General features: G+C 31.3%; 3 protein-coding genes across 5 annotated transcripts; 1 reads left to right on the plus strand and 2 right to left on the minus strand.

Moving 5' to 3' along the window:
- LOC102666098 (probable leucine-rich repeat receptor-like protein kinase At1g35710) lies at window positions 1-3,457 on the minus strand. 3 transcript variants are annotated; one of them, XM_041012173.1, is made up of 3 exons: window positions 3,321-3,449; window positions 969-3,217; window positions 1-747 (listed from the first exon to the last, which is right to left on the minus strand). In XM_041012173.1, the coding sequence occupies exons 2-3, from the start codon at window positions 3,214-3,216 to the stop codon at window positions 371-373; spliced, it is 2,625 nt and encodes an 874-aa protein (XP_040868107.1). In that variant the 5' UTR covers window position 3,217; window positions 3,321-3,449; the 3' UTR covers window positions 1-370. The 3 variants fall into 3 exon arrangements, with proteins under 3 accessions (XP_040868107.1, XP_006602888.2, XP_040868108.1); XM_041012174.1 differs by having other exon boundaries at window positions 607-761; window positions 3,321-3,457; XM_006602825.4 differs by lacking the exon at window positions 3,321-3,449 and having other exon boundaries at window positions 969-3,292.
- A 4,836-nt stretch (window positions 3,458-8,293) lies between these two features.
- Window positions 8,294-11,448, minus strand: LOC102665964 (MDIS1-interacting receptor like kinase 2). The gene is made up of 2 exons (XM_041012175.1): window positions 9,069-11,448; window positions 8,294-8,864 (listed from the first exon to the last, which is right to left on the minus strand). The coding sequence occupies exons 1-2, from the start codon at window positions 11,308-11,310 to the stop codon at window positions 8,488-8,490; spliced, it is 2,619 nt and encodes an 872-aa protein (XP_040868109.1). The 5' UTR covers window positions 11,311-11,448; the 3' UTR covers window positions 8,294-8,487.
- Window positions 11,449-14,526: 3,078 nt separating this feature from the next.
- On the plus strand, window positions 14,527-19,311 carry LOC100776334 (GDSL esterase/lipase At5g33370). The gene is made up of 5 exons (XM_003552457.5): window positions 14,527-14,929; window positions 15,060-15,187; window positions 17,448-17,690; window positions 18,172-18,424; window positions 18,896-19,311. The coding sequence occupies exons 1-5, from the start codon at window positions 14,677-14,679 to the stop codon at window positions 19,132-19,134; spliced, it is 1,116 nt and encodes a 371-aa protein (XP_003552505.1). The 5' UTR covers window positions 14,527-14,676; the 3' UTR covers window positions 19,135-19,311.
- The last annotated feature ends 2,540 nt before the right edge of the window (window positions 19,312-21,851 follow it).

Here is a 21,851-nt window from a genome sequence, read left to right on the forward strand (position 1 = left end):
TCTGTGTTACTTCAATTTATTGGTTGCTATGGTGGATTTACTGGACCACTTTCATATACTATATGTATGTCATAAAACTTTTCTACTTCATTTGGCAACCTTAATTAGAAACAATTATTTCTAGTTTGCTACTACTATCTAAATCACTAAAATATATCCTTTCTTTATGTTAAACCTCATATTCCTCATTTTCATTAAATTACAAAATTAAACAAGTATCATAATCCATACAAACCATATCACGAGAACAAAGTTAACATAAAAACAATTTCACCAAGTTTTCTAATAATTCACCCGAATAAACAACTAGATAAACTTTATTGAAAGCCGACATCATCTAATTTCAACTAGAAGTTTCACTTTCAGGAGTTCACAAATTTAAATAATGCCTGAGTTCTTGACTCATGAGCTGCTGCAATGAAATCTCACGCAAAGGAATGTCTAATGGTGTAAGCTGAGTAAGAAAACATTGAGAGACCGATTTCATTGTTGGGCGAGAGCAAGGATTGGCATTTAAGCACGCAAATGCAACTATGGCAACACTAACTATTTCCATTAAAACTGACATTGTTGCCTGTGGGAGGCGTTGGTCCAATATTTCACATAATGTGATGCCATTCTCAGTAGATGCTGATTGAAGTGATGAGAGTATTTCCTTAGGATGCGATCCCACCAAAGTTTCGAGTGCCACCACTCCAAAGCTGTACACATCACACCTTTCACTCACAACCATACTATATGCAAGCTCTACATTTACAACATTAACACCAACAGATTCAAAGATCAGAAGGAAAGTAGTTGAATAGTAACAACATTATAATCTACAATTTTTATAAACTCAGTGTAAGAAACAAGTCCATTTGCCTGTTATTAAATGCATTGTTTAGTCATTATCTACATCAAATCACGAACAAGAGAACACAGGTAAAAAGAGAAATGAACCAAAAATAAAGATATGAACAATTTACCTGGGGCTATGTACCCAATGGTTCCGGCAACTATAGTTCGATAGGATGAATCAAAGCTAAGGAATCGGGCTGTGCCAAAGTCTGAAACACTGGGCTCCCAGTCTAAGTTAAGCAAGACATTGCTGGCTGATATGTCTCTATGCACAATTGGAGGAGTGAAGTCATGATGAAGATAGGACAGAGCATGTGCAGTGCCTTTCACAATGTTAACCCTCTTTTTCCAATCCAATTCCATGGCTTCCACATCATCAAACAACACTGAAAACAAGCTGCCTCTCTCCATGTACTCATATATCAAAAACATGATTCTTCTGTGCAAGCAGAATCCATGGAGCTTCACAATATGTCGATGCTTTATTTCTGATAATACTTTGACCTCATTTCTGAAACTCTCATCAAAAGCTGGCACCTCTGCTTCAAATCCGTGGAGTTTTTTCACGGCAACAATCTTGCCACTTGGTAACTGTGCCCTATAAACGCTCCCATAGGCACCTGTTCCAATACAATATCTCATGTCAAAGTCTTGGGTTGCTCTAATGATGTCATCATAGGCTATGTTTCCATCATAATTCCATATACAGAACAAGTCCCCATTCTTAGTGGCTGCAGTTGTCTTTGCATGTTTGTTCTTAGTTGCAATGCGAATATGCCTTAGCCGCACGAGTCGTAGGAAGGCCATGATTAGAAAAAACAGGATAGGGAGAACTATGACCAGCTGATTGTGCCTGTGCCTTACTTTGTTGCCGCCGGCCATGACTACTAAGTTGTCTTGGGCAGAACAATGCTTGAATTGATATTCATCTATGTAATAGAAATCGTATTCGCTACATACACCCTTGTTCCCTAATAGCTGAGACTCCATTAAACCAGCTGGATAGGGACCCTTCAAATTATTGAATGAAAGGTCCACTTCAGCGACATTTAGCATAGATAGAGGAACTGTTCCGATAAGATTATTGTAGCTTAGATCCAGAGTAGTTAAGAAAGGCAAATATCCAAGCTCTGGTGGAATTTTTCCACTAATTGAGTTATTTCTGAGGTAAATAGTATTTAGCTGTGCATGGTTTCCTACTGACAAGGGTATTAAGGAACCAGAAAGTAGATTGTGGGAAATGTCAAGTAATATTAAACTTGGGAAATTTGTCTGTGACAAGGGCAAGGTCCCACTGATTTTGTTGGCTGATAGATCTAACAAAGTAAGACTTTCCAAGAAAACCAAATTCTGGGGAATATAACCTTGAATGTTGTTGTGAGATATGATTAGGCTCTCTAATTGGGTAAGATTTGCCAGTGCATGAGGTATCTCACCATCAAGTAAATTATAGGACAAATCTAAGATAGTAAGATTTTTTAGAAACAACAGCTTAGGAATTGAGCCTCGAATGTTGTTGTGAGATATGATTAGGCTTTCTAATTGGGTAAGATTTAACAGTGCAGGAGGTATTTCACCATCAAGTGAATTATCGGACAAATCTAAGACAGTGAGATTTTTTAGAAACAACAACTCAGGAATTGAGCCTTGAATGTAAGTGTGAGATATTATTAGGCTCTCTAATTGGGTAAGATTTGTCAGTGCATGAGGTATCTCACCATCAAGTGAATTATAGGACAAATCTAAGACAGTGAGATTTTTTAGAAACAACAACTCAGGAATTGAGCCTTGAATGTTGTTGTGAGATATGATTAGGCTCTCTAATTGGGTAAGATTTGCCAGTGCAGGAGGTATCTCACCATCAAGTGAATTATAGGACAAATTTAAGACAGTGAGATTTTTTAGAAACAACAACTCAGGAATTGAGCCTTGAATGTAGTTGTGAGATATGATTAGGCTCTCTAATTGGGTAAGATTTGCCAGTGCAGGAGGTATTTCACCGTGAAGAGAATTATGGGACAAATCAAGATGAGTGAGTTTAGGGAGATTACCAATATCAGATGGGATAGTCCCTTGTAGTCCACAGTGTGAGACCTCAAGCCATTCTAAATTCTTGAAAGCAGAGAGGTTTAGTGTTGCTAATCGAATCCCAGGTGTATAAAAGGGATAGTTGATTCTAGTTACGCTTCCAGCGACGTTGCAAGACATACCATACCATGAACAGATATTGCGTGAAGCTACTGACTTTGATCTATTCCACCATCCACTATTGATTATAGCATTTTCTTCCAATTGAAGCTGCGACGGTGTAGGCACGGCTTCTAACTCCAATGTTATCCCCATAATAACCACACTGCAAATAACAAAAAACTTCATCCTTTGGGACGAAAATATTCAAACTGAGTTATGAGCTAAGCAGTTAATGGTATTTTAGAGAGATAATTAACAAGTTTGTTTCTGAGATTTATGAGAAAATGAACCTTTTTTTTTATGTTCTGTGACTGTGGCTTACATGCTAGTTGGTCACTCTTTTATTGTCACTCCCCAGCTTTACTACATCAGCCAAAAACATAGAATTCCATGCTTTGCCCCATTGAGGGTCCTATGCATTTTTCACGGCATTGCTTGACTTTGAGTCAACTTTGAAGAATATTGAATGTAACAATTTCACCGTTACTGCGTGTGCTTAGACTAAGTCACTAACACTTTTCATGGGTCATGATGGGAATGCTTAGAAATTGTTGTCACTGATCAAGTCTGTGGGGACATCATTGTCATTTTGGGATTAGCTTTATATTTGAACAACCGGAGGAGCCACCGCAAGTTTATGAACAAGACTGCATCTCTTAAACACGATAATCAACATCTCTATGTTGTATAAATTATTATTATTTGAATGATGAACATGAATTGCGTTGAATATTATTTAGACAATTTGAAATTTATTTTTCTTTATACCTTTTAATTTTTTTTTAAAAAATGTCAATATAAATAAATAATAATCAGAATAATGATAATAATGAGATAACTAATGATATTATGCACGTAGTATTAATTTAGTATGTTTTGTGACTAAATAACGTGCATGCTAGTTGATCAATCTTTCATCCTCATACCCCAGTTTGGGCTTTGCCCCATTAGACCATACTTGCATAATATTTGTCACGGCTTTCGAGTCAACTTCGAAGAATTGAATGCAACCATTTCTCCATTGCTGCGTATGCTTAGACTTTAGACTAATTACACGTTCCAAGAACCATGATGGGGAATGCTTAGAAATTGTTGTCACTTCTGCGAGGACATCATTGTCATTTTGGGATTATTCTTAACAATATTGGGAGGGGCCACTAGAAAGTTCAGGTTGCATGAGAAACCGTAAACAATTTCACGGAAAGAGATAAGAAAGAAACATGCTTAAGGGACGAGAATAGTTGTCAGAATTTATTACACTCTTCTTTTTATTATTATTTGTACAGGAGTATTTATAAGCATTTTGTTGAATCGAATAGCACTGGTGCGTCTAATTTCTTCAAAGTTTCTTTCTGAAAGTATCTGAGCAATATATTTGGTTTGGTTCTCTATGAACTCTGTTGAAATGATTCACATTGATACATTTCTTCTGGAAATAACAAAAGATAACTAACATGCTGTAGCTCAAAAACTAATGGTATGTTTGGGTACCAAACATAAATTTACCCACGGATAAAGACTCTTCTTTTTGCCTTTCTTTTGTGTCATTTGATTGGATTTATCTAAAAATTCAAGCGACAATAATTTAAACTAAAAACCAAATATAACTATAACTAACTTATTCCTTTACACCTTCTATGTGTTACTTCAATATATTTATTGATTCCTTTACACCTTTAAGTTTATATAGATATATAAAACTTTTCCACTTCATTTTTGGCAACCAGAGTGTGGTCGAATTGCATTTTAGTCTACTAATTAATACTAGCATAGGAAATATTGATATCCTTGTGATAGCAATCCTGATAGAAATAACAGCACAATAGGCACTACCTTATGCATTTACAACAATTCCACAAGTTAGCTAGTTGAAGGGATGTTAGACAGTTATAACAAATTATATTCTGTTAGAAGAAAAGTATTATAAATATGTAAAGAAGTGGAATTAATAAAGAGGAAACAGAACAATTATCTTCATTAATGTTCCTTCTTAGTAATGTAACAATGGCATAGTGTAGCGTTATTCGTATCACCTTGTTCTATTTTAAATCTTATAATTGTATACATGTGTGCACATTCTTTACAAAAAGATTTTAGTTTGAGACTGACAGTCAAGAATACATATTTTGGCGGCTACAAATGCCTTTTTTTTTTAATGCTGCCAGTTTTTTTTTATGAATTTTAAGTAATGATTGTTATTTTTTTATAGAATAGAATACAGTTTTTTATTACCATCAAACATTAGGATCAATTGGCATCTTGCAAGAAATTTTCTGTTTTCTCATTTTGTTTGTTTTCTTTTTACTTTTGCAACTTTTTTTAAAGCCACAATCAACTTATTTTTGGACAAAAAAAAGGTGACATAACACATACATATAATTTTTCACGAGGAATGGTGATAAGGGCTTCTCCTTGTGTTCGAGACCAAGGATACTCTCCCAGGATAAGGGCTTCTCCATATAATTTCTTTTGTTTATAAAATAAATACAACAAATTAAATAATCAACAACTCTATACCATGAGCAGCTAGCTGCCACTGGATTAATGGACTTTTTTCACTAAACTAGATATAGTTTTTGAAAGCAAATTACCTAAAAGGTGTAGTATGGAAGCCATTTATATGATAAGTGTTATTTTCTGACGCTCATTTGCTCTTAGAAGAGTCACCTTGATTGGTTCCTCAAGTGTTGGTCATTTTTTACTTTTTACACTAATTATATGAATAATTGCTGGTATAAGTATAACTGGTATAACTAGACACAGATTCGTGTGTTGAGCGGGTTTATAACTAATTAAAGAAATATTTAAATAACTTATTTGTTTAATAAACTAAATTTAAAAATATAATTGTCAATGATATTTTATATCATTTTCTGTTAAAGGAGATAAAAAAATTACATATAAATTAAGATATTTTTTATTTATCAATATATAAGAGAATATTAAAAAAATCAGAGGTTGATCACTCAATTAAAGTTGATTAACGTGGAGATAAAAGTAAGTGTTATGTATAAAATTTATAAGAGTAATATAAGATAAAGTGAAATTGATATAATAAAACAATCAAATAAATATATTTAATGAAAGAAAAATAATCAATCAAAATGATAAAAAAACATAAAAATATTACAAATAAAACACCAAAAATTGTTCATCGAAATATACATTTTGTATTTATTTTATTTTGTTGGTGACTTGTTGTTGACTGTTGTTCTCTTTGATTTGCTCCTTTTTAAACTTTGAAGTAATATTATATCACAAGGGTTTGTTTATTAGTCTTTCTACTTAATGAACCTTTTGAGATTAAATAAACTTCATTTGATTATGAAGACACATTTTTTGACTTATTGAGCCCGTAGCTTTGAGTTTGTACGGATGCATGTAAGACCTTCCTTATATTTCTTTTAAGGATTATCCTCTCTCGAGCGACTAACCCCTAAAGATAATGCAATAATGAATGATATATGAAATTAAAATAAGAAAGAGATAATAGGAAAGCAAACACCTCATGCATTATTACATATGAAGTATTACAATACATCTGTTGTCTTTTTAGGTCTGTCAGGTCTTAATTAATTTTTTTTTGCGCTTCCGTGTTTTTTAATTTCATTGCTACTTGTATAAATCTTTGATTATGAATGAAAGACATAAGTTATTTTGTCTAAAAAAGTTAAATATTAATAATTACATATTGGCAGTAAAAATTTATTAATATAAAAACCTCCAAAATCCTAATTGTATTGTTAATGTACGTTATACATATGGCGATGTTGTGCTGTTCCTGAATTTCAATAAGCCTGTGCAGTTGATGCCATATGGCCGAAGATAGCCAGCTCAAACAGATTACTCAAACGAACTTAAAAGGTATTGACAACTATCGTTAATTAAAGATGGTTATATATAGTAAATTTGTTTACATTAAAAATAATATTTTAGGATAATTACAAATGAATTAATAATATAAAAAATCTTTACACTGTTAATATGTGAAAATTAAATTATTAGTAGGATGCATTTGAATAAACCATTTAATAAATGTTTATCATATAAGTTTTTAATTTTTCTATAATAAAAAATAATTAAATTATTTTTATATAAATTATAAAAGTTATTTTCATAAGATCAACAAATTAGCTCAGGAAAGAGGATCATCTAACCAAGCTGACTCTGTCATTCATCTTGAACAATTCAACAGTGTGAAGTTAATGGTTGAATACTTTTTTTATATATAAAAAAATAGCGAATTTAATGTATGGATATCGTGCTACATGACTGCCGTGTACTGACAAACATATTGGACAAATATGCATTCTATACTGTCAGCTTTCGATATTTAATTTTTGGCTATAAGTATAAATAGTAGAAATAAAAGTAGTTTTTGCCATTGATTAACCTAGCATAGCGTCTTTATATATATTAATTATTTCTATTTTTTAATTATAAGATGTAATTGATTAATTTATATTTACTATGTAAGTTAATTAATTTAGTTATTAGTATTAAATTTTTATACTATTATAATTTTTTTTCTAAATTTATTCTTAATTTAATTAAATTTATTGATCTTCTTCGATCTTCATAAAAAAAGAAAAAAATAATTGAGGATATTTTAATGAAAAATAATTGATTTACAAGAGAAATAAAATTAATAGGTTACTCTTATGAAAAAGAATAACTTTTATTATATCGTTAAATTCTTTTATTCTCTTTTACTTTACCTTTACATATTTACTTACTTTTGGTGAGATAAAAATGATCTTTTATTTGAATTGTTTTTCCACATCAATTGAGAAAAAAATCTTTGATTTATTTTTTCTTTAATATGATCTTTTGTAAAAATAGTTTTAAAATTGTATTACTTATCGTGAGAAAGAAAAAAATATTCTTAAAAATTTCTTTGTTGATAAGATTCTCAGGATCTCTTTCAAAAAAATATTATTATAAGTTTTTCACTGATTCTGTTAAAATATAGGTCTAATAAAGTAAGATTTTTGAAGACACTAATTCACAAGGAATAGTGCTGTGAATGTTGTTGTGAGATTTTTCAAGAACACCAATACTTAACATCACGCCTCTTATATACGTTTTTAATCGTTAAACTTTTTTAGTCTTTTAACTTTTACTTTATACTAATTTTCAGTTCCTTCATTTTTTTTCAATATTTACTTTTATTCCCTTAAAATAATTAAAAGAAAGGAAGAAATAAAAATTAAAGTACTAAAAGTAAAAATGCAAAAAACTAAAAACAGAACACACACTAAACAAGTTTTCTTTTTGTGGTACCTCATATTCCTGATTTTTATTAAATTACAAACTAAACAAGTTTTGTAATCCATACAAACAACATATCACGAGAACTAATTCAACTTCAAAACAGAACTTCATGAAGTCTTTTGACAACAAGTTTATTGAATGCTGACACATCTAATTTCAACTAGAAGTTTCACTTTCAGGAGTTCACAAATTTAAATAATGCCTGAGTTCTTGACTCATGAGCTGCTGCAATGAAATCTCACGCAAAGGAATGTCTAATGGTGTAAGCTGAGTAAGAAAACATTGAGAGACCGATTTCATTGTTGGGCGAGAGCAAGGATTGGCATTTAAGCACGCAAATGCAACTATGGCAACACTAACTATTTCCATTAAAACTGACATTGTTGCCTGTGGGAGGCGTTGGTCCAATATTTCACATAATGTGATGCCATTCTCAGTAGATGCTGATTGAAGTGATGAGAATATTTCCTTAGGATGCGATCCCACCAAAGTTTCGAGTGCCACCACTCCAAAGCTGTACACATCACACCTTTCACTCACAACCATACTATATGCAAGCTCTACATTTACAACATTAACACCAACAGATTCAAAGATCAGAAGGAGAGTAGTTGAAAAGTAACAACATTAAAATCTAATTTTTTTATAAACTCAGTGTAAGAAACAAGTCCATTTGCCTGTTATTAAATGTATTGTTTAGTCATTATCTGCATCAAATCACGAACAAGAGAAATGAACCAAAAATAAAGATTTGAACAATTTACCTGGGGCTATGTACCCAATGGTTCCAGCAACCATAGTTCGATGGGATGAATCAGAGCTAAGGAATCGGGCTGTGCCAAAGTCTGAAACACTGGGCTCCCAGTCTGAGTTAAGCAAGACATTGCTGGCTGATATGTCTCTATGCACAATTGGAGGAGTGAAGTCATGATGAAGATAGGAAAGAGCATGTGCAGTGCCTTTCACAATGCTAACCCTCTTTTTCCAATCCAATTCCATGGCTTCCACATCATCAAACAACACTGAAAACAAGCTGCCTCTCTCCATGTACTCATATATCAAAAACATGATTCTTCTGTGCAAGCAGAATCCATGGAGCTTCACAATATGTCGATGCTTTATTTCTGACAATACTTTGACCTCATTTCTGAAACTCTCATCAAAAGCTGCCACCTCTGCTTCAAATCCGTGGAGTTTTTTCACGGCAACAATCTTGCCACTTGGTAATTGTGCCCTATAAACGCTCCCATAGGCACCTGTTCCAATACAATATCTCATGTCAAAGTCTTGAGTTGCTCTAATGATGTCTTCATAGGCTATGTTTCCATCATAATTCCATATACAGAATAAGTCCCCATTCTTAGTGGCTGCCGTTGTGTTTGCATGTTTGTTCTTAGTTGCAATGCGAGTGTGCCTCAGACACACGAGTAGTAAGAAGAGCATGATTAGAAAAATGAGGATAGGGAGAACTATGACCAGCTGCTGATTGAGCCTTACTTTGTTGTCTTGGGCAGAACAACGCTTGAATTGATATTTATCTATGTAATAGGAATCATGGCTACATACATCCTTGTTCCCTATTAGCTGAATCTCACTTAAACCATATGGAATGGGACCCTTCAAATTATTGAATGAAAGGTTCACGCTGACATTTTGCACAGATACATGCAAAAGTCCAAGCTCCGCTGGAATGGGGCCTTGAAATTTGTTGTTTGAAAGGTCTAGTCTCTCTAACTCGGTAAGATTTACCAGTGCAGGAGGTATCTCATCATCAAGTGAATTATAGGACAAATCTAACCAATTAAGATCTTTTAGAAACAACAACTCACCAGGAATGGGGCCTTGAAATTTGTTGTTTGAAAGGTCTAGGTTCTCTAGCTGGGTAAGATTTGCCAGTGCAGGAGGTATCTCACCATCAAGTGAATTATAGGACAAATTTAACCAAGCAAGATTTTTTAGAAACAACAACTCACGAGGAATGGGGCCTTGAAATTTGTTGTAAGAAAGGATTAGGCACTCTAATTGAGTAAGATTTGTCCGTGCAGGAGGTATCTCACCATCAAGTGAATTATAGGACAAATATAACCAAATAAGATTTTTTAGAAACAACAACTCACCAGGAATGGGGCCTTGAAATTTGTTGTTTGAAAGGTCTAGTATCTCTAGCTGGGTAAGATTTGTCAGTGCAGGAGGTATCTCACCATCAAGTGAATTATAGGACAAATCTAACCAAGCAAGATTTTTTAGAAACAACAACTCACGAGGAATGGGGCCTTGAAATTTGTTGTGAGAAAGGTCTAGCCTCTCTAATTGGTTAAGATTTGCCCGTGCAGGAGGTATCTCACCATCAAGTGAATTATAGGACAAATCTAACCGAGTAAGATTTTTTAGAAACAACAACGCAGGAATTGAGCCTTGAATGTTGTTGTGAGATATGATTAGGCTCTCTAATTGGGTAAGATTTGTCAGTGCACGAGGTATCTCACCATCAAGTGAATTATAGGACAAATCTAACCAAATAAGATTTTTTAGAAACAACAACTCACCAGGAATGAGACCTTGAAATTTGTTGTGAGAGATGATTAGGAACTCTAATTGGGTAAGATTTGTCAATGAAGGAGGTATTTCACCATGAAGAGAATTATGGGACAAATCAAGATGAGTGAGTTTAGGGAGATCACCAATATCAGATGGGATAGTCCCTTGTAGTCCACAGTTTGAGACCTCAAGCCATTCTAAATTCTTGAAAGCAGAGAGGTTTAGTGTTGCTAATCGAATCCCAGGTGTATAAAAGGGATAGTTGATTCTAGTTATGCTTCCAGCGACGTTGCAAGACATACCATACCATGAACAGATATTACGTGAAGCTACTGACTTTGATCTATTCCACCATCCACTATTGATTATAGCATTTTCTTCCAATTGAAGCTGCGACGGTGTAGGCACGGCTTCTAACTCCAATGTTATCCCCATAATAACCACACTGCAAATAACAAAAAACTTCATCCTTTGCGGACGAAAATATTCAAACTGAATTATGAGCTAAGCAGTTAATGGTATTTTAGAGAGATAATTAACAAGGTTGTTTCTGAGATTTATGAGAAAATGAACTATTTTTTTATGTTCTGTGACTGTGGCTTACATGCTAGTTGGTCACTCTTTTATTGTCACTCCCCAGCTTTACTACATCAGCCAAAAACATAGAATTCCATGCTTTGCCCCATTGAGGGTTCAATGCATTTTTCACGGCATTGCTTGACTTTGAGTCAATTTTGAAGAATATTGAATGTAACAACTTCACCGTTGCTGCGTGTGCTTAGACTAAGTCACTAACACTTTTCATGGGTCATGATGGGAATGCTTAGAAATTGTTGTCACTGATCAAGTCTGTGAGGACAGCATTGTCAACCGGAGGAGCCACCGCAAGTTTATGAACAAGACTGCATCTCTTAAACACGATTATCAACATCTCTATGTTTCATAAATGATTATTATTTGAATGCTGAACATGAATTGCGTTGAATATTATTTAGACAATTTGAAATTTATTTTTCTTTATACCTTTTAATTGTTTTTAAAAAAGATCAATATAAATAAATAATAATGATAATAATGAGATAACTAATGATATTATGCACGCAGTATTAATTTAATTTATGTTTTGTGAGTAAATAACGTGCATGCTAGTTGATAAATCTTTCATCCTCATACCCCAGCTTGACTACGACAAGCATAAACAGGCTTTGCCCCATTAGACCATACTTGCATAATATTTGTCACGGCATTCGAGTCAACTTCGAAGAATTGAATGCAACCATTTCTCCATTGCTGCGTATGCTTAGACTTTAGACTAATTAACACGTTCCAAGAACCATGATGGGGAATGCTTAGAAATTGTTGTCACTTCTGCGAGGACATCATTGTCATTTTGGGATTATTCTTAACAATATTGGGAGGGGCCCCTAGAAAGTTTAGGTTGCATGAGAAACCGTAAACAATTTCTCGGAAAGAGATAAGAAAGAAACATGCTTAAGGGATGGACGAGAATAGTTGTACGTGTCAGAATTTATTACACTCTTTTTTTTATTTATTTCTACAGGAGTATTTATAAGAATGTTGTTTGAATCGACTAGCACTGGCTGGTGCGTGTAATTTCTTCAAAGTTTCTTTCTGAAAGTATCTGAGCAATATATTTGGGTTGGTTCTCTATGAACTCTGTTGAAATGATTCACATCGATACATTTCTTCTGAAAATAACAAAAGATAACTAACATGCTGTAGCTCAAAAACTAATGATATGTTTGGGTACCAAACATAAATTTACCCACGGATAAAGACTCTTCTTTTTGCCTTTCTTTTGTGTCAGTTGATTGGATTTATCTTAAAATTCAAGCGACAACAATTTAAACTAAAAACCAAATATAACTATAACTAACTTATTCCTTTACACCTTCTATGTGTTACTTCAATATATTTATTGATTCCTTTACACCTTTAAGTTTATATAGATATATAAAACTTATCCACTTCATTTTTGGCAACCACAGTGTGGTTGAATTGCATTTTAGTCTTTTAATTAATAATAGCATAGGAAATATTGATATCTTTGTTCTATTTTAAATCTTATTATCGTATACATGTGTGCACATTCTTTTAAAAAAAAAAATAGTTTTTGACAGACTGACAGTCAAGAATACATATTTTGGCGGCTTAAATGCCTTTTTTAGTTAAAATGTTGTCAGTTTTTTTTTATGAATTTTAAGTGATGATTGTTATTTTTTTATAGAATAGAATACAGTTTTTTTATCATCAAACATTAGGATCAATTGGCATCTTGAAAGATGAATTTTGTCATTTATGTCCCTATTATCTCGTTCAAATTAACAAGATTGCTTCAATGAAGGATAATTATGGTATAAACAAGAAAAAATGTTTCTTTTTACCAATCTATTGCAATTTGCTTTTAAAATTGCTAAACTAGTGAGCTTTTAAAAAAATTACTCATATAGGATAAGTTGTATTAACGAAGCATAATTTTGATTTTTTATGTTTATCAAATAAAGGGGAAAGAGAGAGAGAGATAGGATATTAATATTGTTTATTATTTTTTCAACGTTGGTAGTATTTTAATAGCCTCAGAAGTAGAAAAAGAAGGAGGAACGGATAATTTATTGAGTGGAGTAACAAAATGACGTTGCACCGTAGACTTAGCTCAAAAATATTAATTCGTTATTAGTGTTACTATGCATTAAAGGTTGGTTTGACAACTTTTTCAAAACCTTCATGAAACGAGATCATCACCTAACAAAGCTACTGATCGATTAAATTAAGAAATGTCAATTATTATATTTAATTTTTTCTATATATCCAGCAAACTACAAATACAAATTTGATTTTTAGCAATATTTATTTTATCTAACAATTAATAAAAATATTACTAAAAATTTGTAATCACATTCAAAAAATATTACAAAATTATGAATAAAGGTTACTAATATATTTTTACAACATTTATTAAATATTGCATATAGTTTATATTGTTAAAGTTTTTTTAATATTTTTAGGCTTTAGTAATATAAACTATATACAATATTTGTAAAATACCTCAAAAACATATTATTAATATTTATTTGTAATGTAACTAAATTTAATAATATTTTTATTATGTGTTAGACAAAAAATATTACTAAAAATTAGATACGTTGTAGTACAAATCCAAATAATTATATTGGTCGATAGAGATAGGCATATTCATATATATGTTAAAAATTTAAGGAAATAAATACTAAAAACAATTATTCCAATATAGGCCACCAAGCAACCCCACACACAGACATATATATATATATATATATATATATATATATATATATATATATATATATATATATATATAAAGTAAACTTTAATATTATATTTTAATCCAAAACTTTAAAATTTAGATTTATAAATTTTATCTTATATAATGTTTAATTTTTTTATTATTATCCAATATAAAATTCTACTTTACACTAAGACTACAACATCATATATTCATCTCATCCCAAATTAAGTCTAACACAAAGTCAAAGCATGCATCTACCTAGAAAGTGGAAACTCGTGTTCTTGACTCTCAATGCGACCCATCTCAATTAAGCTCGTAACGTTGCCACAATTTCTAGAGCTAGAACTTAAAACCTTCAATAAAAGAGCACCCAAAATCGGAAAGCCCTAAGCTCATGCAATATTCAATTATTCATGCTATTTATAACATTGGTGGGAAAGGTACGTATTCAAGACTTGTATATGTATCCCAGGTAAGTAAAGCTCTTCATCCCATATCTTAAACAAACCCTTCCAAAACCAAGACAATTATCTCAAAGGTTCATTTCAATGGCACCCTCGTCAAGTGTTGTTCCTATGGTACTTCTAGGTTTAGTTATATTACTACTTGGTGTTATTGTCCCTAGAAGTGAAGCCAGGCCAAGAGCATTCTTTGTGTTTGGAGATTCGCTTGTTGACAATGGAAACAACAACTATTTGCAAACCATTGCTCGTGCTAATGCCCCTCCTTATGGAATTGACTATCCAACTCATAGAGCAACTGGACGCTTCTCTAACGGCTTCAACATTCCGGATTTTATCAGTTAAGTTTCCATATGTGAAAAAAGGTTGCATTATACATGTCCAAATACTTATTTATCATATGGTCATTAATTTTAGCATCATCAACATTAAAATTGATGTATCTGTAACGAGGAGGGTCAATGTTTCAGGTCAGCAACTAGGTGCTGAGTCTACAATGCCTTACTTGAGCCCGGACTTAACGAGAGAAAATCTCTTAGTTGGTGCCAATTTTGCTTCAGCTGGCGTTGGAATCCTTAACGATACAGGAGATCAGTTTGTAAGTACTTAATTCATTATTCATTAATGACATGAAATTCCAGCTAGCTTCTTTCTTTCTTACATGTATAAGTACAAAGAGCATTAACATGCAACGCATTTTTTAATATAATATCTTCTTTTTGTTGAAATTTATATAGGTCCTACTAGTTTAATTAGGAATGGGATTCACCAAATAGTAAATGAGACCCACATGTATATTTAGTGGAATAGGTACACTTGAATTTTACCTAATAGAAAATAATGTGTTGAAAAAATAATATCTGAGACTGTGTTTTTACGTAATATCGCACAATGCATATATTCAAAACCTTGAGCACGCTTTACCATAAATAGTCATAGGTTTTTCCGGATTTTAACTTTTTGTACGTTCTAATAATTATATGTTCATGTGATTAATTCTTGTTAATAAAGATTCTCTCCTGACAAAATATTCTACTAATTGCTAAAAACATCAATATTTACCGTGTGTTGGCTCTTAGAAATATACAACAAAAGCAACGACACAAGTTTCAATTTCAACAACAGACATTGTATTTGTATAATATTTTTATACAACAAAGAGAGAGATGGAAATTAAAGAGAGAAAAAAGTGAGATGAAATGATTGATGTGATAGAAATTAAGAAATAGGAAAAAAAATAATGTTATAGAAAACTATTGTATGAATAATATAACTCTGCAATATTTCATCCCCATTTTCCTTCGTGTAAAAAGCCAGGATTTGCACCTAGACTGAGTGGTATCTGTTGAAGGGCAATAGGTTTTAGACTTCGAATGTTGGATGCAGATGCTTGTTGCTTGTGCAAAGGGGTAAATACTTTTGCAAAAAGAACCTTACAATACAAGTTAGCAGTAAGAAAAAGGATTAATGATATTAAGAGTTAATCAAGAATGAGCATGAATAGATCAATGCATGAGTGTGGTGAGTGCCTTTATTATGAAGTTGTAGAGTAAATATCTTCAAAATGTTGTATTCATTTCGTCCTTAAATGTGTCCGGATATATAGTTTAGTTTTCAAAATTCTTAACTTCATAATAATTATTAATTAGTCTCCAAATTAAAATTTGTCAATTTCATAACAAATATTTAGTTTCTAAATTTGGTTAACTTTAACAGGCTAGGGAAGGCCTAATTTGTCAGACATTTGATGAAGTGGGAATTAAATTGTATCACAAATTTTAATCTCTGTTCTTAAAATATTGATTAAAAAATAAAAATAAAAATTATTTAAATACATAAAATCATATTATTTATGACCTTTTTATACTCCTTTATAAATATGATTTCCATAATAAATACTTTTTTAATTTTTTAATTAATATTCTAAGAACACTAAATAAAGACCAAAGCAAGTTACCACTTATAAAAATCAAATTATGTGTTTAATCTTTTGTATGACTCATAATTAAGAGATTAATAGATTTATGTTTTCCAATAAAAATTATTTCATAACTCAGAATTCAACTTTTATCAAACTCAGTCATCTACTATAATTATATCAAATTTTGTTAGTAAATTTGTAATTAGTTTGACAATCAATTATATAGTTTCTTTGGTAAAATGGTAACAACGAGGTTTGTACTTTCCTAAACTCTTCCCCACTAGGCTACTAGTAGAATTCCAATTAATTATAAAGTTATACCATTGTGATTCCCGAATAAAGCCAAACTGATAATAAATTGTATTAAAGCCCGGAAAACATGGAAGCACTAAACCACGGGAATTTGAATCTAAGGCAAGGGGTAGATTCCATATCATACTTAATGGACCTGAACATTTATTTATGGTCAAACAGTAACATATTGTTCTTAGTATAGAAAATAAAGATAATTGGAGTAGTCAATATTATTGATTGAGGTGTAAGGATATATATAAATTTGAAATACAAGTATGAGCCAAATATGTGAAAAATAATAACAGAAAAATATCCGATTAATATATGACTAATTTGAGATATAATATCCTAACTAATCACGGCTAGGTAATCATATAATATTTTGAGTAATGAATGCTAACTGATTACGGCAACACTTAGTAGTATCTTTTAGGATACCTGTTTACAACTTGTTCTTTTCTCCATATTTCTTAATTAGATTGCTTAATTAACTTATTACGTATTTTTTTTCTCTTTTCTTTTGTCTCTCTTAATTTGGAAAAAAGTTATAAAAAAAGTCGTGTACAAATTGAACTTCTCAATTCGAAATTAACATGCAAACATTTGTAGCTGGCAATTATGCTTATTAATGCAACTTTTGCAGATGAACATAATTAAAATGCACAAACAAATAGATTATTTTAAAGAGTACCAACAACGACTGAGTGCTCTAATTGGTGTCTCACGAACTAAACGACTCGTGAATCAAGCGTTGATCCTTATCACTGTTGGTGGCAATGATTTTGTAAACAACTACTTCCTAGTGGACTCTACTGCAAGGTCTCGTCAATACTCACTCCCAGACTATGTCAAGTTTCTCATCAATCGATATAGCAAGCACTTGCAGGTATATAAAATTAAATTAAGTTCTCTTTCAAAAAACTTCTATGTAAATATTTATACAACAAGAAAATAAGAAGATATATAAATATATTGAATTTTTCTCGTAATTTCTCTCGTAAACTATAATAAAACCATTAAACATATACATTTAACTTTAGAAGTCAATCATTTAATAAGTTTTTTAAAAACTAAAGTGCATAAATTAATTTTAACTTATAGAAAAAATTTAATTCATTTTACTTTCTTATTTACTTAAAAAAAAGTTTATCTAAACATGACCTAGATACTTTGGTGACACAAAAAACACATTCAAAACAAATGTATTTTGGCTTCTTACCTTATTTCAATTATGATAATAACAATAATAATGAAAATTTTTGTTTTCAATTTTGTGAAATGATATCGAATGATCCATGTAACAAAACTGGCCTGATAAGATAAGATTTTGTTATTATTATTATTGTAATATTAATAATGCAATGCAGAGGCTATATAATCTGGGAGCTCGGCGAGTTCTTGTGACAGGGTCAGGGCCATTGGGTTGTGCCCCTGCAGAATTGGCCATGCGAGGCAAAAATGGAGAATGTTCTGCTGATCTACAACGTGCTGCATCATTGTACAACCCTCAATTAGAGCAAATGCTACTTGAACTTAACAAGAAAATTGGCAGCGACGTTTTCATTGCTGCAAATACAGCACTAATGCACAATGATTTCATCACCAATCCCAATGCTTATGGTACTATATACTCCTTCCATCTCATGATAATAAATGTTGTGTAAGAAAAATTTTATCATTATCATTTTAATTTTTTAATATAACACTAATTTTTTTTTATATCTCATATAATATTAATGATATGATCCAAAAAATAAAAAAAATAAATTAATAATAATAAGATTTATTTTGTAAAGATTTTATTTTTTTCATTTATTGATTAATTTTTCTTGATCTATATAAAATATAAAATGTAGCATGATAATTTTAATGAAATAATAAAGAAGAAATGGAATAATTTGTCATTTGTTTAGTGGCCTTAATTGTATACACTCTTGACATGCTTAAATATGTGTGGTGTTCATTGTGATAGAAATGGGATCGAATGGTATAGGTCCACATTATCTAGAGATATTTCTTATACAACTGCTTATTAAACTTGGACAATTATCACTTTAAATCCTAACATTTTATGTTGTCATATTGGTATAGGATTTAACACGTCAAAAGTAGCTTGTTGTGGACAAGGACCCTACAATGGTATGGGGCTATGCTTGCCAGTCTCCAACCTATGCCCCAACCGAGACTTGCATGCATTTTGGGATCCATTCCATCCAACTGAAAAGGCAAACAAACTTGTTGTAGAACAAATTATGTCTGGCTCTACAAAGTATATGAAGCCAATGAACCTCAGCACCATTCTGACCTTGGATGCTCGAACACATTCATGAAGATTAACAAATTAGCCTAATGAATAGTGTGTTATCACTAACTTGGCCCTCAATGCCAATGCATGATAGCTCTTACTGTAATTGGGTTTGTTGTTAATTTGTATGGAATCAATTAATTGTGTAATTTTCAAAAATGTATAAATGATTGGAGCTTGAAATCTCATCAAGCTATTACTTAATTGTTTTGAATTTCAAAAATATTGTTCCACCGTGGCCTCCCCAGATTTTCAATTTTTTAAAAAAAAATTAAAAGTGAACCTTACCCTATTTAAAATAAATTAAAAAACATATTTAACTCCTAGTTAATTATATTTCATTTTAATACAAACTTATTTTTACGTAAAATATTAAAATTAAAATTAATTATAACAAAAATTAAAATCACTTATGTTACTCAAACATATAAACTAAAACTATCATTCATATTGCATATATCACATTTAGCTTGTTATACTTCTAGCTCTAGATCGAGGTTTACTTGAACTCTAAATCCCATTCGTGTATGGCAATTCTGCTGAATCAAATAAAATATATGGCAATCTATTATTGAATAATATAAAAATGTCTTTATATTATAATATTTTAATTAAATTCGTATTGATTCCAATTTAAATAATAATATATTTTTTATTTAATATTAATTTATCAACCTTCTTTTCTTATCTACAAACAACTTTATTTTTTTTAATCAGCAAAAGTAATGATATATATTTATATGTATAGGACACAAAGATACTCCAATCTATGTACAAGTATTGTTCAATAAAATTGAAAATACCAACACCACTCCCAGGTTACACTATATTAACATAGCAATATAAATAAAGTGTAACCCAGGGAATTCAAAAAATATTATACCCCTTCCTCTTTATATCATCAAACAATTTCAATTTAAATATTATTTTATATTCTATTTTATTTTTCTTCAACTTGATAATCTCATTTTTTTTCTTTTTTTTCTTTTTTTTCTATTCAATTTCATTGTCTCTTTTTTCTTCTTCATAACCCAACACATGCACCCTAACTTCTATTCTATTGAGTTTCTTCCTCCGGTCCACATTTATTTTCTGACTATTTCAGTTGTATCAAACAAAGTGTTATTAAGTAGAAGACTTTTACATGAGTGGTCACTGTCACAAATTGTCTGTATATAAGTTTAGAACTACTTTTCTAATTTTCTATTTTTTTGGCACATATGTCTTTAATGGCCAACAACACAAATCTAGAGTTGAGGAATTGAAACCTGCAGTCGCACAAATCTTAACCTTTGAAAAAAAAATGTTTGGTTTTATATATTAAGTTAAAGTATGAAATTTTCTTTTGAAAAGTCATCACATTAAATTTAGAGCTGCACCTCATGCATTAACGGTAGGGAATCCAATTCCAGAGTTGACAGTCTCCATGCTTTTATACGCACGTCATATATATGTAACTTTTGGTTGACCTAATAATGTCGTTTCACCTTATTACACTTTGCATACTTTTCTACGATGAAGGTATAAGCACGCCGAAAATTTTATTACTAATCAATGACTTAGCCATCATCATATAACGCCAAAAGGTTAATATCTTGTATTTGAATTTTTCAATTGCACCGATCGAGTAACGAGACAAAAAGTCTACTTCCATTAGTTGTGATTTTGAGGAATCAACTAACGAATTGCGATTTAGCCCCACACTCAAAATTAACTTTGGCTTAAATATTACTCGCAGTCTTTTATGATTATAATAGGTTTATCCTTAATTATTTATATTGAACAAACATTATGTTAATTTCAAATGTAAATAGAGTAAAAAAATTACTCAACATAACTGTAACATTTTTTTATCAACAAATATTAATTGTTAATTTTTTATTAATAAAAAAAAAGTAAATTCGTGATTTTTTTCTTCTTTCTTAACTATTCAATTCATATATCTTAAAGTGATATAGCTTTGTCACATTTTTAACCTCGAGAAACTGAACGCGAGTAAGTAGTACTATGTGTGTATATAATTGCCTGTTAATTTTGCATAATGGTGTATGAAATTAAACACTAGAGAGGTTGCTTGAATTGAACCCTTCAAGTTCAAGTTGACTTGTCAGGACTCGACCATTTCTCCGTGTACCCCACCAAAATTAATGGCAACTTTATCAGCAATTGGTACGGCTTGAATTACGAAAGTTTGAGAACTATCTATGTACGTTGGCATCTATATATACGTATTCATTTCTTGGCAATGAAGATTGTAAATAAGGCAAAGAAAGAGAGAAAATATAAAAGAGGTTGAGGAAGTCTTGTCGCAGGAGGGATGACATTGCTATAGATGATGCATTGTTGCATGATGGTGCAAAAGCATGAAACCAATGTCATCTTCATGTGACACGATGCCCTACAATCACTTTGTCATAATCTCTTTCTAATACAGTTTTTATTTTATATAAGATTAATTTCATATGTAGGATTGGAGAAGCTGAATTGTTTCTAGGCTAAGACGGCTACGATACGAGGATGGTTTAATTATATACTTATGGATGTTCATCAAAGGTACGTATCAATTGAACTTTCAGTCTATTGAACAAAGCATCTCGATAATCCTTTTCTTACGATTTTATAGGATATAGATTTTGCTTTTCTTTAGGTGGTTTTCGGTTGGAGTGAAATAAAAAAAAGTATGAGGAAAAACAAAAGACAGATGAAAGAGAGTGAAAAATGGAATTATTTAATAGATAAAAA

Source organism: Glycine max, chromosome 18 (assembly GCF_000004515.6).
Source record: "Glycine max cultivar Williams 82 chromosome 18, Glycine_max_v4.0, whole genome shotgun sequence".
Classification (NCBI taxonomy): domain Eukaryota; kingdom Viridiplantae; phylum Streptophyta; class Magnoliopsida; order Fabales; family Fabaceae; genus Glycine; species Glycine max.

Excerpts from the sequence above, each read along its gene's own strand:
- LOC102666098 (XM_041012173.1), bottom strand. The coding sequence starts at position 3,216 with ATGAAGTTTTTTGTTATTTGCAGTGTGGTTATTATGGGGATAACATTG. Across the intron at positions 748-968 it reads CATTGGGTACATAGCCCCAG|AGCTTGCATATAGTATGGTT; the intron begins GTAAATTGTTCA and ends TTGTAAATGTAG.
- LOC102665964 (XM_041012175.1), bottom strand. The coding sequence starts at position 11,310 with ATGAAGTTTTTTGTTATTTGCAGTGTGGTTATTATGGGGATAACATTG. Across the intron at positions 8,865-9,068 it reads CATTGGGTACATAGCCCCAG|AGCTTGCATATAGTATGGTT; the intron begins GTAAATTGTTCA and ends TTGTAAATGTAG.
- LOC100776334 (XM_003552457.5), top strand. The coding sequence starts at position 14,677 with ATGGCACCCTCGTCAAGTGTTGTTCCTATGGTACTTCTAGGTTTAGTT. Across the intron at positions 14,930-15,059 it reads CAACATTCCGGATTTTATCA|GTCAGCAACTAGGTGCTGAG; the intron begins GTTAAGTTTCCA and ends TCAATGTTTCAG. Across the intron at positions 18,425-18,895 it reads CACCAATCCCAATGCTTATG|GATTTAACACGTCAAAAGTA; the intron begins GTACTATATACT and ends ATATTGGTATAG.